Source organism: Capra hircus, chromosome 29 (assembly GCF_001704415.2).
Source record: "Capra hircus breed San Clemente chromosome 29, ASM170441v1, whole genome shotgun sequence".
Lineage (NCBI taxonomy): Eukaryota > Metazoa > Chordata > Mammalia > Artiodactyla > Bovidae > Capra > Capra hircus.
Window position 1 is genome coordinate 18,033,106 of NC_030836.1, and position 17,180 is coordinate 18,050,285.

Genomic DNA, 17,180 nt, shown 5'->3' on the forward strand with positions numbered 1-17,180 from the left:
GTGTTAAAAATACATTATTGTACAACCATCGCCACCATGGAACTTTTCTGGTAGCTCAGCCAGTAAAGAATCTGCCTGCAATTCAGGAGACCCAGGTTTGATTCCTCGGTCAGGAAGATGCCCTGGACAAGGGATAGACTACCCATTCCAGTATTCTTGGGTTTCCCTGGTAGCTCAGACTGTAAAGAATCCGGCTGCAATGTGGGAGACCTGGGTTTGATCCCTGGGTTGGAAAGGTTCCCTGGAGGAGGGCATGGCAACCCACTCCAGTATCCTTGCCTGGAGAATCCCCATGGACTGAGGAATCCTGGTGGGCTACAGTCCATGAGGTTGAAAAGAGTCAGACACGATTGAGTGACCAAGCACAGCACAGCACAGCGTCACTACCATCCATCCCCGTAGCTCTTTTTATCTTGTAAGACTGAAACTCTATCCTGTTAAACAACAACTTCTCATTCTTTCCTTTCCCCAGTCCCTAGTCAACACCATTATACTTTCTGTCTTTATAATTTTGAGTACTCTAAGTACCTCATGTAAATGGAATTATACAATATTTGTCTTTTTGTGATTGACTAATTTTATTGAGCATAAAATCCTTGAGGTTCATCAATGTTGTAGCATGTTGTATAATTTCCTTCATTTTCTGAATAATATTCCATTCCATACCACATTTTGCTTATCCATTATCTGTCAATGAACACTTGAGTTGCTTCCACATTTTAACTATTGTAAATAATTCTGTTATGAACATGAGTGTACACATAGCTTTTCCAGACTCAGCTTTCAGTATTTTTGGATATATACCCAAGAATTAAAATTGCTGAATCATATGGTAATTCTATAATATGTTATTTTTTTTAGGAACTGTTTACTATTTTCCATAGTGGCTATACCATCTTATATTTCTACCAGCAATGCATAAAGGTTCCAGTTTCTCCACATCCTCATCAACACTTATTATTTTCTGTTTTGTTTTGTTTTTTTGATAGTAGCCATCCTAATGGATGTAAGGTGGTATCTCATTGTGGTTTTGGCTTGCATTTCCCTAAATGTTAGTGATATTAAGCACCTTTTTATGTGCTTATTGGCTTATGTGCATTTATCTTCTTTGGAGAAATGTCTGTCCAAATCCTTAGCCCATATTTGAATTGGGTTGTTCATGTTTTTGTTTTTGAGTTTTAGAGAGTTGATGTTTTTTGATGTTTAAGTGATTTATGTTTAGGGAAAAAAGGAAGTGATGGCAGTAGGGACTAACTGATAGTGGATTGAAGCTCAAAATAAAGTCTAGGAATGCTTTTGGAAGTTCTTGAACAGGTGAGCTACATGCATAGGAGGTTTTGTTTGGATGATTCACTCTAGATATCAGTCAGTGAACATTTTGGGGTAAAGTCTAGGGTGTGATCATGAGAATAATGGTTAACTTGGGCTGTGTGCATGGTAAGTCGCTTCAGTTGTGTCTGACTCTTTGTGACCCTGTGGACTGTAGGCCTCCAGGCTCCCTCTCCATGGGATTCTCCAAGCAAGGATACTAGAGTGGGTTGCCATCCTCTGCTGCAGGGGATCTTCCTGACCCAGGGATTGAACCCACGTCTCTTCTGTCTCCTGCATTGGAGATGCAGGTCAGGAATTGCCCAAGATGATAGAAGAGGATTATAAGACCTTTGGTGTTGATTTCTGCAAGTCATCTGCAGGGGTGATAGGAGTGAGGAAGATGTGTGGTATTATTGGTAGGGTGAGGGGCGGGTGAAGGTATAGGTCAACGTAAGTTAAATCTTTGACTCCGTATCTCTCTGCTTTTTCCATTTTGCTTTACAGGTACAATTTTTTCTACGTTTTCCAGGTACAGCTCTTTGTTCATTCTGTCTCAAGTTATAATTAGTGGAAAAAGTATTTTTAAGAGAATCTGAATAATCAGGCTAGTCCTTTGCACTGTAGGTAAGTTGCATACCCCATGGGTTTCATATTAGAACTATAAAATAAAAATTTTGAATTAGCTGACTTTATAAAATACTTCCAGCCCCTGTGTTTTTCGTCTCTAAACCAAGCTACCTTAGTCAGTGAACCATTACTAGTTACCTAATTGTGCCAGGTCTGTGCTGTGTTGGGGACATAGACATTAATCATACTTAGTTTTGTTCCAGGGCTTGTTCATGGACTGGTGAGATTAATATCATGAAATACGGAACCTGCTGCACAGAATTATGTATAAAATGCTATTAAATTTGGGGCAAGGTAGAAATAGGAGGGCTGTGTGAAGGTTTCGTAGAGGAAGTGAGTCAAGCTGGGTGTTGAAGAATGAGTAGGAATTTTCTTGGCAGACAAGTTGGGACATTTTAGGCAGAGAGAACAGTGTGGGCAAAGGCAAGAGCATGAAATCACATTGGGCTGGAATGAGAAGTTTAGCCATAAAAGAGATGAAACTGGTTCGGTAATTGGAGATAAAAGGTATTTATTGAATATCTATTTTGTGTCATACAGCATGCTGGGGACTTTATATATGCTTTTAAATTCTCATAATGAGTCTGTGAAAAAGACAATCTTACTTGTATTTTACCAAAGAGGAAACTGGGGGTCAGAAATTAAAGTAGTTTTTCTATGCCCAGAACCAGCTTCCAGTTTTCCTCCCTCCCTGCTATCTCAGCACTTGCTTTCTTATTGCTAAACCAGTGCAAGTGACTGGAGGCTGCATAGCGGGAATGTCTTTGACTTGTCAGAAGGACATCCCTCAGCAAATTCAAGACTGCAACATTCCAGGCTCCTGCCAAAGAAAACCTCCTGGCACGATTTAATTAAAGATCAGATTCTCATAACCAGGTGTCAAGGGCATGCACTCCCCAGTCTTGGGTGGAGTGCTGGTCACGCAAGTCTCAGCAGCTCTAAGTTATTGGAACTGAAAAATGTGATTAATATATGAGATAGGTTTTATTTCTTTTTTCCTTTCCCACCTTCATTTAAATAATGGCCTGAGATATTATTAGAGGTTATGTAGTCCATTCCTTTGCCTCTTGAGTGAACAGTAAGGTATGGTACCGTGGAAAGAGAGGTGATTCTATAAGTCACACAGATTTCATTTCAGGTCCCTGGCTCTGTTGCCCACTAGCTGTGTGACCCTGGGTGACTGATAGCATCTCTGAGATTTTTCTTCTGAGTTATTCACTATTTTATCCCCCAGCACCTAACATAGCTTGATGAATAAATGTTTGCATGACTGAATGAGGAAAAGAATACCAACCAGATTTCCAAGTTTTCTTGTAAATTCCACTAATGTTAGTAATTAAAATATCAGACCTAAGTGATGTCTGAAACCCTGTTTGTAAAGACAGTTAGTCCAGGAGCTTCTATGGGGATACTTTTAAAGAATTTTGGCAACTTTGTTTAGGCATTTAGAGGCCTCTCCTAAGCTCCAAGTCCCATTGTGTGAGCTCAAGGCACCACAGAGTCCTCAGTACAGACAAATAGCAGCTGGTCCCCTCCTCCAGACCATATCTCCTTTCTCATTGTCATCTCTCAGTCTTTTCTTAATCAACCATGTCATCTTTTATTTTTAACATGGAGCTTCATTATACAGATCTAGAACTGCTTAGAAGGGACCGTTTTTCTGACTATAGCTGTATGCGTTACAGAAAATAAAAGGCCCTCTCTGCTGTGTCCTATTTTTTTCACTTTCATGTTACATTCTACAATGCCATACTCTCACACTTATGTTATTCCTATGGTCTGGAGTGTACTTGGTATCATTGTTCTCTATCAAAATCATTCTATTTATTTATTGTCTGTTTTCCTTGGTCAAGGTAATATTTCAGTGTCTGGGCCTATCCCAGACCAATTGAAATCAGAGTTCAAGCAGTGGTATCCACCCCTCCCTCCCTTTTTAAGGAAAATCTGAAACATGCAGCAAAGTTGAAAGAATTTTATAGTGAATGCCTATATAATCACCATATAGATTCTTATGTCATTAATATTTTCATGTTAACTTGCTTTATCACTTCCATTATATATTAACATGTATATTATATCACATCCCTATGGTCAGCCATTAATGTATCTTATTTTTAAAAAATGCATTTCAAAGTAAATTGCGGGCATTAGCATACTTCCTCTCTTAAGTACTTCATCTGGTATTTTAAAAAGCCCCAAGTGAATTCTTATAGTCTAGAGTCAAAGACTACTATCTGACCCATTTATTCTTTAAGCCCCTACTCTTTTTTTTTTTGGTTGCGCTGCATAGCATGCATGATCTTAGTTCCCTGACCAGGGTTCTAACCTGGGCTCCCTGCAGTGGAAGCACAGGGTCCTAACCACTGGACCACCAGGGAATTTCCCTAAGCGCCTACTCATTTATATAATCTCTATATCCCTGGTTTCTGGCATAGAACCTTATAAGTAAGTACACATTAAAAATTATTTGTTTGAATTATACTTGAATGAAGAACCTACAGCTGCAGTAAAAGGTGTACTTAACTTTCACTTGACTTATTTGAGGAACAGGAAATTATTTTATCTTTTTTGTTGCTTACCTCATGGCAGACATTTAGTAAATATCAATCCCAAGTCCAGCCTAAATGTGTTTATGTATTTCTATATTTGCCACTGGCTAGATTTGACTGATCTAAATGTAAATCAGAAGTAGCATAGTTCAGGTCAGTGAAGGTACAGAGGGGCTAGAATTACCTCAAGTATAGTTGGAAAATTCTTTGGCAGCGTGTCTGAAGACTTGGGTTCCAGTCCTCACCTTTAAATTTCTGTATAGTCTTAGGCAATTTCTCTGTGCTTTTTGGACTTCTGTATTCTTACCTGTTGTGTAAGGGGATCAGATTAGATGACCTTTAACATTTTTTCTGGCTTTGATGTTATGGGTATCTTAAAATCTTTGATTATCTTGACTGTGTATGATACTAGTGGCTGTGGAATCCAGATGTGATAAAGTAGAAAGAAGTGGTTGTTGGTGAGCACATTCGTCTGAATCCCTGTCGGGTTTTATTTAGTATGTAAAGGTCTGTCTAGTCAAGGCTATAGTTTTTCCAGTGGTCATGTATGGATGTGAGAGTTGGACTGTAAAGAAAGCTGAGCACTGAAGAATTGACACTTTTGAACTGTGGTGTTGGAGAAGACTCTTGAGAGTCCCTTGAACTGCAAGGAGATCCATCCAGTCCATTCTAAAGGAGATCAGTCCTGGGTGTTCTTTGGAAGGACTGATGCTAAAGCTGAAACTCCAGTACTTTGGCTACCTCATGCGAAGAGTTGACTCATTGGAAAAGACTGTGATGCTGGGAGGGATTGAGGGCAGGAGGAGAAGGGGACGACAGAAGATGAGATGGCTGGATGGCATCACCGACTCGATGAACTTGAGTCTGAGTGAACTCTGGGAGTTGGTGATGGACAGGGAGGCCTGGCGTGCTGCGATTCATGGGGTCGCAGAGTCGGACACGACTGAGCGACTGAACTGACTGAAAGTATGCTTGCACATAGTGGCTACTTGAAAAGTGTTTTCTTTCCCTTTTGTCTACTTCAGCACTATATCTCCATGCTTTTTATAGCATGCTTGATTGAGCTTCCCAGGTGGTGCAGTGGTAAAGAATCTGCCTGCCAGTGCAAGAGATGAAGGAGATGCAGGTTCGATCCCTGGGATGGGAAGATCCCTTGGAGTAGAAGATGACAACCCACTTCAGTATTCTTGCCTGGGAAATTCCATGGGCAGCAGAGCCTGGCGGGCTACAGTCCCTGGGGTCATAAAGTCAGACACAACTGAGCATGCATGAATATGTTTTTATATGCTTTTTACAGAAAAACAGACATAAATCATTCCTTCTCCTTGGTTGCCTCTTGACCCATATCTGTTGTGAGACTGCTCAAGGGAAACAACAGTTTGCAGCTCATAGGTATAGAGGCTTCTGTTAGAACTATAGCTAGTGAAAAGCAGAGCCAGGACTTAAATTTCATCTGATTTTAACTCCAGTCATCTTTTTACTCTATCACCCTGCCACTGGCCCTTTTGAAACCTTACAGTGAACCTGCATTTATTATAGAGTCATTCAGTTGATTAATAATTAATACTTCAGTATAATTAGTTGCTTATAAATTATTAGACTCTCAGGCTCTGGAGCATTGGTAAAACATGGTCGTTCTGTCTTTCTCTCTGTCTGTCATCTATGATAGATAAGTGATGCTATCTGAACTCTCATTCTTAATGTTGGGCTTAGCTTTATCTTGCAGCTTGTCAGAAGGCATTGGTTTGTCATCTTCCCAAATCTTTGACCTGCAGAGATTGCTAGAAGATTTATGATATATTTGGTCATGATATTCAAGAGTCAAGTGTAATTCTTTTTCCTCTCAGGATTGAAAATTTGGACTTGTTTTCCTATAAACAAAGTTTACGATAGTGTAGGTTATGATTACTATGCTAGGTTCTGATGTTCTGATTATTAAAATGTTCTGATTATTGTGCTAGGTATAGATGAACAAAATGACCTGTGAATGGATCTATGAAGTGTAAAGAGAGTAAAGGCTTGTGGAGAAGCCACAGGAAAGGACTGTTTGGAGGGCTTCAGAGAAACTGAAAAGTAGTCAGAAATACTTAGTCCAAGTAAGTGCAAAGGGAAGGTTCAAAAAAGCACAAACTTGTGTTCTGTGAGTGTTGTTGAAAGTACTGGCAATGTTTAGCATTGAGAAAATAGATTTTGGGGGAGTCTTGAGAGATTATTTCAGGTACCTAAATTTCTGTCTGAGTAAGAGGCAGTAGGCCTTTCTGACTTGCCCTGAGATAGGATTTAGGAATAATAGGTGCAAGTAGTGTTTATTTGTTCATTTGTTACTATTTTATTTGGTCACTTGTTTGTTCATTTGTTCACCAAGTCTTTACTGATTACCTGTTCTGTGCCAGGACTGGTATTGGGGATTGTGAAGTGACTGAAGTTTGTTCTTGAGTTTATAATCTTAAGTCTGTCAGGGATGAGAATTGTAGGGAGAGGTGAATGTATAAACAAATAATTGCAATTCAGTGTGAGAAGATAAAAACTTAATATAAATGAAAACTCTCTAAATGAGATCACTGATGATAGAATAGGCTGACTTGTGAGACTATAGATTTCTTATCACTGGAGGTTTTCAAGTATGGGCTAGAAGACATGGGCTAAAATACTGTACAAAGGATTCAAAGGTTGTATTCCAACAATAGATTTTAGGTTTTAATAATTGAGAATACTTTGGAAAGTAGAGATCTACCACCAGGAGTTTTCCAAACACAGTCACTTTACTTCACTTCAGTCGCTCAGTCGTGTTTGACTCTTTGCGACCCCATGAGCTGCAGCATGCCAGGCCTCCCTGTCCATCACCAATTCCTGGAGTCCACCCAAACCCATGTCCATTGAGTTGATGATGCCATCCAACCATCTCATCCTCTGTCATGCTCTTCTCCTCCTGCCGTCAATCTTTCCCAGCATCAGGGTCTTTTCAAATGAGTCAGCTCTTCGCATCAGGTGGCTAAAGTATTGGAGTTTCGGCTTCAGCAAACACACTGGAAGAACTGAAAAATGAAGAAAAGCATTATCAGAAAGACTGAAGCCTTTCTTGGCATTTTCCTGGGCTGTGATCCTGAAAAGGAGTTATATTCAATGAAGCTTTTGGCTGAAGGACTTAAGAGGCAAAGAAGGGCCTGCTGAGGGTATCAGGTGGCTGCAGGGAGTGTAATTTTGGAACTGGCAGTCTGGAGTGGGAAGGTACACTTGAGAACTGAGCCGGTAGAAATTCTCTTTGGAGGAGCTGAGAGACTTGCATTGGAGTTTGGGAGGGCAAATGAAGGCAGATCTGCAAAATAAAACTGGAAGAAATGGGTAAAAAGTGCACCACCCAGAGAGTTGCTCTAGATTAACAAGATTGTCCTTTCTACTTGATTTCTTTTGTTCAAAAAGAGAAGTAAGGAGCAGTTAGTTTGTCAGAGGTAGGTCAGGATGAATTATATAAATAGACGAAGTTTGAATTTGGCCTTAAAAGATGAGTAAAGTTTTCCATCAGTCAGAAGAGAGAGAAATCATCGATAAGAAGCATTAGGTGGTGGGAAGTGGGATGGGGCAAGAGGAGGGTAAGAGACTACTTGACAAATTCAAGAGAACAGAGATTTCTGAAGTGTAATTTGACTGTAAGCTGTGTTCAGGTATGGTGGCTTAGTTTGTGAGGCAGTTCATTATCAGACTGTGAAGGACCTTAAAATTTCATCTGTACTGAACTCCTTAAGGCAAGGTATATATCACTGTCAAACTTTTGATTAATAAAAATATTTATTGAATGCACTGTAAGTCAGATATTATACTAAACTCTTCTGGATTACAAAGGTGACAAAATTGTGCCTGACCTCTGGGTATCATTTTGGCTCCTGGTGAAGATAATTATAACATAATAGTAAAAATAAATATGATAACCTGGAAATATACCTATTGCCTTGGGAGTCCAGAGGAGGGGACCTTAACTTCTTGAAGATGAGAATGTTTCAAAAGGGCCTCTTAGAAGAAATAGCAGTTGAAGGATGAGTGAATTTGAGGATAGGAAAGTTGGCATTCTAAGCAGAGGGAACAGCATGTGCAAAGGAATGAAAGTGTGAAAGCTGCAGTATATTTAAAGAAGTTAGGGAAGTAGGATATGGCTAGAATGTAAGGGGAATTAGAGGGAGTGGTGGTGGTGGGGAATGAAGCTGATGGGTAGAACTGGTAAATAATGGAAGGGCCTTCAAAAGCAAGCTAAGGAACTTTAGCTTTTATTTCGGAATGTTACTGAAGGGTTTTGAGTAGAGTGTGAGTGTTTTAAGGTCATTGATGACATGTGGAGAAAGGATTGGGGAAAAAATGGATGTGAGGGATCATTTAGCTCTGCATTTATTAGAAAATGTTAAAAAGACTACTATAGATTTGTCCATTTGTTGTTGTTCAGTCGCTAAGTTGTGTCCGATCTTTGTGACCCCATGGAGTGCAGCACACCAGGATTCCCTGTCCTTCACTGTCTCCTGAAGTTTGCTCAGGTTTGTGTCCATCGAGTTGGTTATCTAACCATTTCATCCTTTATCGCCCCCTTCTCCTCCTGCCCTTAATCTTTCCCAGCATCAGGGTCTTTTCCAGTGAGTTGGCTCTTCTCATCAGGTGGCCAGAGTATTGGAGATTCAGCTTCTGCATCAGTCCTTCTGATAAATATTCAGGGTTGATTTCCTTCAGGATTGACTGGTTTGATCTCTTTGCAGTCCAAAGTACTCTCAAGAGTCTTCTCCAGTACCACAATTCATCAATTTTGTCCATAGTATTAAAGTAATTGACTTCTAAAGCAGTGGTATTCAATTCTGGCAGTCACTGGGATCACTAAGTTTTAAAATTATAAAATTTTGGCCTTAATTATGGCCAGCCATACTAAATCAGAATTTATGGGGGTCAAAAAAATACATTTGTATTTCTGAAAACTTCTTGGTGATTATTATGCTTTTTTTTTTTTTAATTAGAAACTGTAGTTTCTAAAGCACTGTTGTATTTGACTCTAAGGAGCATACATTCTAAATAGTCATGGTTAAAGATATAATTTCCATTGTAGTATGGAAGAATAATGAAAAACTTTATTAACTCTGGATATATTTATATCTATTGTCAAGCCTATTTGTTTAAGGTAATAACATCTATCTTCATTAAAACTATTGATTCTATGTGATGGGGATTTTTCCCACTTTCTTTTAGATTTTATTCCTTCTATTTCTCAGAAGCATTAGAAATTGCCTGTAAATTCAGTGCTGTATAGGATAAGATGGTTATGCGTTGATCATCATATATTTAGAACAAGGTCAAATTTTAGTGGAAGGAGATCCTGGAGAGATGATGATAAAGGTCACAGGTCAGCAAACTTTTCCTGTAAAGGACCAAATAGCACATATTTTAGATTTGTGAACAACCTAAATATTTTAGGTCTGTTACAGCTGCTCACCTTTGCCATTGGAACATGAAAGAAGCCATAGAAAATACGTAAATGAATGTATGGGACAGTGTTTCAGTAAAACCATTTACAAAGCCAGCAGTATTACTGACCTTTGATATAGTGATACAGTTCCTACCAGAGAAGGAATGATTTTTCTAAGGCAATGAAATTAAGACTTGGCAGAGAACTCACTATGTGGAATGCTGTTGGCACTTTTATTTAATCTTCATGTGAATGTATAAATGGAAACCAAGTGATTAAGGAATTTCTCTAAAGCCTGTACATAGCGCATGGATTCATACTCAGTTTAGCTAGGCCACATTTCTGCCTTTTAAACCACATTATTGTGGTTTTTTTGTACTTTTGAATGCCTTAGATAGGAGAATGAAGATAAAAGCAAGAACCTTGTGAATTTTCAGCAGTGCTTAGGACTGAGTACGTATTCCATCTTTGAATATGGTGAACTAAATAAGACAGCAGTAGTCATGGAATGTAGTAGAAGGGCTTGAGGTGAGTCCTGGAGGAAGGGTTGTAAAATTTGCATTTTTCTAAAATTTCTAAAATGTATTTCCATTTGCTCAAAAATAATTAAGAGGTATGTTCTTTCTGATTCCAGTAGCTGCTGCTGGTGGTGACGATGTCAAATAACGGCCTAGACATTCAAGACAAACCTCCAGCCCCTCCGATGAGAAATACCAGCACTATGATTGGAGCTGGCAGCAAAGACGCTGGAACCCTAAACCACGGTTCCAAACCTCTGCCACCAAACCCAGAGGAGAAGAAAAAAAAGGACCGATTTTACCGAGCCATCTTACCTGGAGATAAAAGTACAGTATTTCATTTCTTTCTCATCATTTGTATACTTAAATTTTTTTTGTAACCTGAATAAAATATTTGTTGCTTCTTTCACTGAATGTTCTTTTAATCCCCTTTTTTTCTCATTAAATAGTTTCTTTGTCTTTTTTCCTGAAATGACTGAAGTCGAATAGAAAATAGACCCATTCTTATACTCTATTAATTATATCTGAGCAAAATTTGAGGAAAATAATTATGCTGTTGATATATTAGATCTTAGTCAATCTGAATTTGCTTACTTTTAAAGTTCATAACTGTTTATGACCTCACAAAATATAAGAAATATTGAAATGTCTTCATTTGGAAATTTTTTCTCCCCAGACTAGTTTCATTTGGAAGGTCTTCTTCCCAGATTTTTTGATTGCCTCTTCTTTAGTCATATGTCCTACACTTAAACCCAGATTTAAGGATTAAACATCAGTAAGAAAGAAAAGTAATAGCTGAGATAAAAAATGTAGGACTTAGCATGACTTCACTAAGAAGAAGTAATGCTAGGGAATTCCCTGATTCCCTGGCAGTCCAGTGGTTAAGGCTTGACACTTTCAGTTAAGGCTTGACACTTTCATTGGAGGCCTGGGTTCAATCCCAGGTAGGGGAACTAAGTTCCCTCAAACCAGGTAGTGCAGCCAGGGCTCATTTCCTCTTCATGAATAAATCTTTTAGAATAATCAGGACTTTAACAGTGTATCTCATGAAGTCACTGATATCCTATGAATAAGATAGTGAAATAGAGGGTTGGATGTCCACGTGAATAAATGACTTTGGTTTGACTACCCAAATATTTAAGTGGCTGTTGAAATGAAGTAAAGTTCTCAGCCATGTTTGTAGGGCTTTGTTTTTATGGCATGCTGAAAAAATTGCCCTTTTGTCTGCAAATAGTTATCATGAACTTCTCACTTAGGTAGCCCTGGTTCAAATCCTGGATTTATCACTTAATAGCTCTCTAACCGTAAGTATGTTAGTTAACTCCTTTGACTTTTAGTTTCCTGTGTCTGGGAAAGGTTGGGATTTAACATTTTTGTGCTTCTTCAAGAAAGTAAAAAGATAACCCACAGAGTGGGAGAAAAATTCCCAAATCATATATCTGATAAGGAACTTATATAAAAAATACATAAAGAGTTACCCGTATGAGCTAGAAATGAAAAATTATGTCAACACAAAAACTTGTACATGAATGTTTATAGCGGCATTATTAATAATAGCCAAAAAGCGGGAGTAGCTCAAATATTCATTGAGGATGAATGGGTAAATAAAATGTTATATATCTATACAAAGAAATAATATTTGGTAACAAAGAAATGAAGCCCTGATTCATACTACAAGATGGGTGAACCTTGAAAACTGGTGAAAGAAACCAGTCCCAAAGGACCACATATTATATAATTCTGTTTATATGAATTATTCAGGCAAACTCATAGATAAAAAGTAAAAGAGTGTTGCCTAGGGTTGTAGGAGTCAGTGAATGGGATTAGGGAGTGATGGCTAAGAGGTGTGGAGTTTCTTTTTTACTTTTTATTGGCGTATAGTTGCTTTACAATGTTGTGTTAGTTTCTGTTGTACACAAAGTGAATCAGCTAAAGATACACATATATGCCCTCTTTCTTGATTTCCTTCTCATATGGCCACCACAGAGCAGTGAGTAGAGTTCTCTGTGCCATACAGTAGTTTCTCAGGGATTTCCTTTTGGGTAATGAGAATGTTCTAAAATTGATTGTGGGGATGGTTCTCCAGCTCTGCAAACATATTGACCGATTGAATTTTACACTCTGAGTGAATTTTATAGTATGTGAATTTTATCTTAGTAAAACTCTGTTTTAAAAAAAAAACAGCTGATGGAGCCATTTAGACATCATTGGAAACTGAGGGGATGACCTTATGTATTGAATGGGGAGGTAGAGATCTAGATATTGTTATAGTCTTGGTTCTGTCATAAATTGGCTGCCTGGTTTGGGTCAGGTATTGTCTGTGAACTTAAGTACCTTCATCTAAAATATTACAGCCACACAGATATGGGGACCACACTAGTGATACCGTAGCAGGGAGAAGGAAGAGGGAAGAGGGTTGTTATGGGATTGTATGAAATCATGTGTGTGAAACATTTGAAAATCATAAAGTACTATAGAATTTAAATAATCTTTCATTCAATAAAAAGTAATCAAAAAATAAAAAATCAGTCAAGTTGAAATACAGTCTCTTACAGTTTTGAAATCCTATAATTATATAAATGAGATATAAATATGAAGTTAGATCAGGATGTATATTATGGGAAACAAAACTAGGCCATTGTGAGGTATTTTGATCAGCAATAAAGCTGTAGATGCAGAGGTTCTTCTAGAAATCCTTGTTGAGTAACCCTAGGCCAAATCTGGTCTGAAAATAAAACTCATAGCTCAAGATCAAAGCATGTAAGTTTTCCAGAAGTTCAAAGCATAGAGGTAGAAAGCATATAGTTATGAGAAGTTCTTGTGAAATGATATAGTGGCCTCTTTTTCACTTCCTAGTTTTGGATTTTCTATACATACCCTGAACACATAGATTTTACTCCTTTGCGTTAATACTTTGCTGTGCTGTGCTTAGTCACTCAGTCATGTTCAACTCTTTGTGACCCTTTGGACTGTAGCCCATGAGGCTCCTCTGTCCATCGGGATTCTCCAGGCCAGAATACTGGAGTGGGCTGTCATGCCCTCCTCCAAGGGATCTTCCCAACCCAGGGATTGAACCCAGGTCCCTTGCATTACAGGCAGATTCTTTACCATCTGAGCCACCGGGAAGCCCTATTAGATGGCTGTAATTAATGCATACATCAAAATGAAATAAATGAATTTTTTTCCCTTTGTTTGGAAATTTTATTCAGCTTGATTTCATTCAGCCAATAGGCATTTGTTGACCTGCTCTTTGTGCTTAACTTAATCCTAGAAGGATCCATAGCAGTGTTGGCAGTCTTTGCAGTAGTATGCTCTTCATAAATTATTTGAAACTTTATACCTGTTACACAGAGTAATGAGCTAGAATTGAATTTAGAGAACCTGAATTGAGTCCTACCTCTAACATTTATTAAATCTGTGATTTTTTTTAAGTCCTTTTACCTGTTTATTTTAATCCCTGTATCCTTAACTGTAATGTGGGAATAATTATAATTCCCAGTCATCCCCTATTATGAGTAGGCTATTGTCATTTCATGTAGTGGATGTAAAAGCATTTTTTAAACTGTAAAACACTAAAGAAATATGATTTTTTAAAAAGGGAAACCTCATTTCCTGTTTGATCTGGTATCTATAACAACTCATTTTCAGTTGGAGAGGCTAAAGCTTAGAGAAAAGTAAATTGATCAAGGTCTTACAGCTGGAAGGTGGAAGGAATGAGTGTGAAACTAAATCTTTGTAAAGTATCTACCACGTCACAGAATACTATCTGTTAACTGTTCCCAACCCAGATTACACATCTGACTCATTCATGGTTCTTTTTTGAAGTACTGATGCTTGGGTCCTACCCATACTTTTGGAGCCAAAATTTCCATAGAGGAGCCTGGCAGGCTATAGTCCATAGGGTTGCAAAAAGTTGGACACAACTGAAGCGGCTGAGCAGGCACACAGTCTTGGGGTCTAAGGGGATTTGGAAAAGAGAAAGAAGAGTTCTCGGTGGGCTGCCTTAGTGGTTGAGACTTGAGCTGGCAATGGGTAAAATGTCTGTAGTCATTACCTAATGCTGACCTCCAACATAGCTTTAGTGTGTGCCTGGAGGGATGCATAAATGATTGTGAGAAGCTGTAATTGAGGGCCTGTGATAGGTGGCGCTGAGTTGTAGAATTCCATGTGGGAAAGTCTGGTTCCAGTGGTTAGGATCTGGAGCCTTTGGTTTATTCTAAGAAGTTCTTCAGCATTTAGTTTGGAATTTTTTTCTGGCTGCATTTTCACAACCAAAGTGGAATTCTCCAAGCTTGGGAAGAGTTTAGCTAAGTTAATTTTAAAACTGGACTACATCAGTGTTTATCTCTCCAAGTTTGGAGTGTTTTACTGCCTTGAGCTCAGATTGGCTCAGCTGAACCCAAGAGAGGGGCTTCTTAAAAATAAATCTTAAAAAAAAAAAGTCAATGCTTTGTGCTGGAACTTGGATAGCTGTACTGCAACTTGGGATTTTGCAGTGTCAGCCTTATTTCCCATGCTACCGGGAAGTCAAATGGAATTAGCCAAAGATAGGCTTAATATTAATGTTAGGATGGATGGGGTTGCAGACTTCTTTTTCCACTTTATTTCTTTAAGTCTGTAATCTCTGGTTTCATGAAATCAGGTGATTCTTTTTTTTTCCTCAGTCACAATTTCTCTGTCTTAATGAGTGGGTGGGTAAATCCTACTCTGACACTTTCCTTTATTAATAATAATTCATGTTTGTAAAGCTCTTTAGCTTTTATAAAGCACATGCATTCTCTTTATCTTAGTTGATCCTTAAAATAATAATAGTAATAAATGTAGAAATAACAAAGAGTACTAATACAATAGTAATAAGCATAACATTTGTTGTTATTCAGTCGGTCAGTTGTGTCTGACTCTTTGCGACCCCACGGATTACAGCACACCAGGCTCCTCTGTCCTCTACTGTCTTCCAGAGTGTGCTCAGATTCATGTCCATTGAGTTGGTGATGCTATCTAACATCTCATCTTCTGCTGCCCTCTTCTTTTGCCTTCAATCTTTTCCATCATTGGGGTCTTTTCCATTGAGTCAGCTCTTTGCATCAGGTGACCAAAGTATTGGAGCTTCAGTATCAGTCGATTCAATGAATATTTGGGGTTGATTTCCTTTAGGATTGATTGGTTTGATCTCCTTGCTGTCCAGGGGACTCTCAAGAGTCTTTTCCAGCACCGCAATTTTAGACCATCAGTTCTTTGGCTCACTTATTATATTAGGAGCTTTGATGGTTGGAAAGATACCAGTTTTTCATGGAGATAAATGTTACACTTCGTAGACAGCAAACTGAGGTAGCTCAATTTAAATAACTTAACCAAGGTCTAGTTAGGAGTGGCTGATGTGAGATTGTAGCTCTTCTCTATGATTCCAGGGACCTTTCCACTCTACAGCTGTGATAACTTTTGTGCTCAGAGAGTCAAGGACTTGCCCAAGTTCATATGACACATAGTTGCATGGAGTTTGGCATTTGACATATTGTCTCGACTTCTGGGCTGGCTCTTTAGTTGTTCTAAGTCCTCAGACACCAATGTACTGTTTGAAGGCTCCCATCCTATAGATGTTCAGACTAATGCCTTTGGTAGAACTGATTTGGTTAGTTCTTTTAACTCATTTTAAAACAAATTTGCATTTAATGACATCCATTCATATTCACTTAGTCTGCAATATAGGGAAGGCACAGTGCATGTAGAAGAAGCTATGTTGGAGTTTGGGCCCTTGAGGTTATTACCATTGACCATCCCTGACTTTGTGACCTTTGGCTCTACCTTTTGTCCTCTTGATTATCTAACCTGTGAATGTGAAATCGCTCAGTCGTGTCTGACTTTTTGTGATCCAATGGACTGTGGCCTACCAGGCTCCTCCATCCATGGAATTTTCCAGGCAAATGTGCTGGAGTGGGTTGTCATTTCCTTCTCCAGCAGATCTTCCTGACCCAGGGATCAAACCTGGGTCTCCCGCATTGCAGGTAGGCACTTTGTCATCTGAGCCACGTGGGAAATCAACCTGTAGTATGGGTACATAATAATATTTATCCCTTAGAGTTGTTGAATGGATTATTATTATTTTTAAAATATTTATTTATTTATTTGTCTGCATTGGATCTTAGTTGTGGCATGTAGGATCTAGTTCCCTGACCAGGGATGGGACCTGGGGCCTCTGCATTGGGAGCAGAGAGTCTTAGACACTGGACCACCAGGGAAGTCCCTGATTGGGTTATTAATACTAAAGATTCAAACTGAAGCTTTATTAACAGTTGGTAATAATTTTGTGGCTATTATTGCTTGCTGTCATGGTTTTCTTTTGAAATCTGTGATTAACACCTAAAAGTTGTTTGAGATGTACAAAATAACAACTCTTAATGAGGTTCCTCCAAGAATGAATTGAAGAGTGGTCCTGGAAAATACCTTTCTCTTTTTGTATGTAGGCTGTATTTCCAGTTGGTTTAGACAGGGCTGTTGGAGGGGGCCACATTAAAAAATTTTGTGTACTAGGACTAAGCAGACCCAAGGAAAGGTTTCCCAAGAAGTTCTCAAGAGTTCTCTGTAATGTCAGAAGCAGAACTCTAAGCTCTGGACATGGGCCTAGATCTCTGGAACAAGTACTCAATATTTGAAGCTGAGGCCAAAATGATAAGCCTCTTGAAACTAATCTCAGATATTCGTTATATGTTCAAGTGTTAAGTGATTTCATTTCCCAGGGGTTGT

General features: G+C 38.6%; 1 protein-coding gene across 4 annotated transcripts in view; it reads left to right on the forward strand.

Moving 5' to 3' along the window:
• Positions 1–17,180, forward strand: part of PAK1 (p21 (RAC1) activated kinase 1) — a 162,228-nt gene that overhangs the window by 73,039 nt on the left and 72,009 nt on the right. For 3 of the 4 annotated variants that reach the window (XM_018043395.1, XM_018043396.1, XM_005699502.2), the window contains one exon: positions 10,556–10,766. In XM_018043395.1, coding sequence (XP_017898884.1) covers positions 10,577–10,766 — 190 coding nt within the window. In that variant the 5' untranslated portion in view covers positions 10,556–10,576. The remainder of the gene's footprint in view (positions 1–10,555; positions 10,767–17,180) is intronic. The other variant, XM_013975781.2, reaches the window with a different exon arrangement.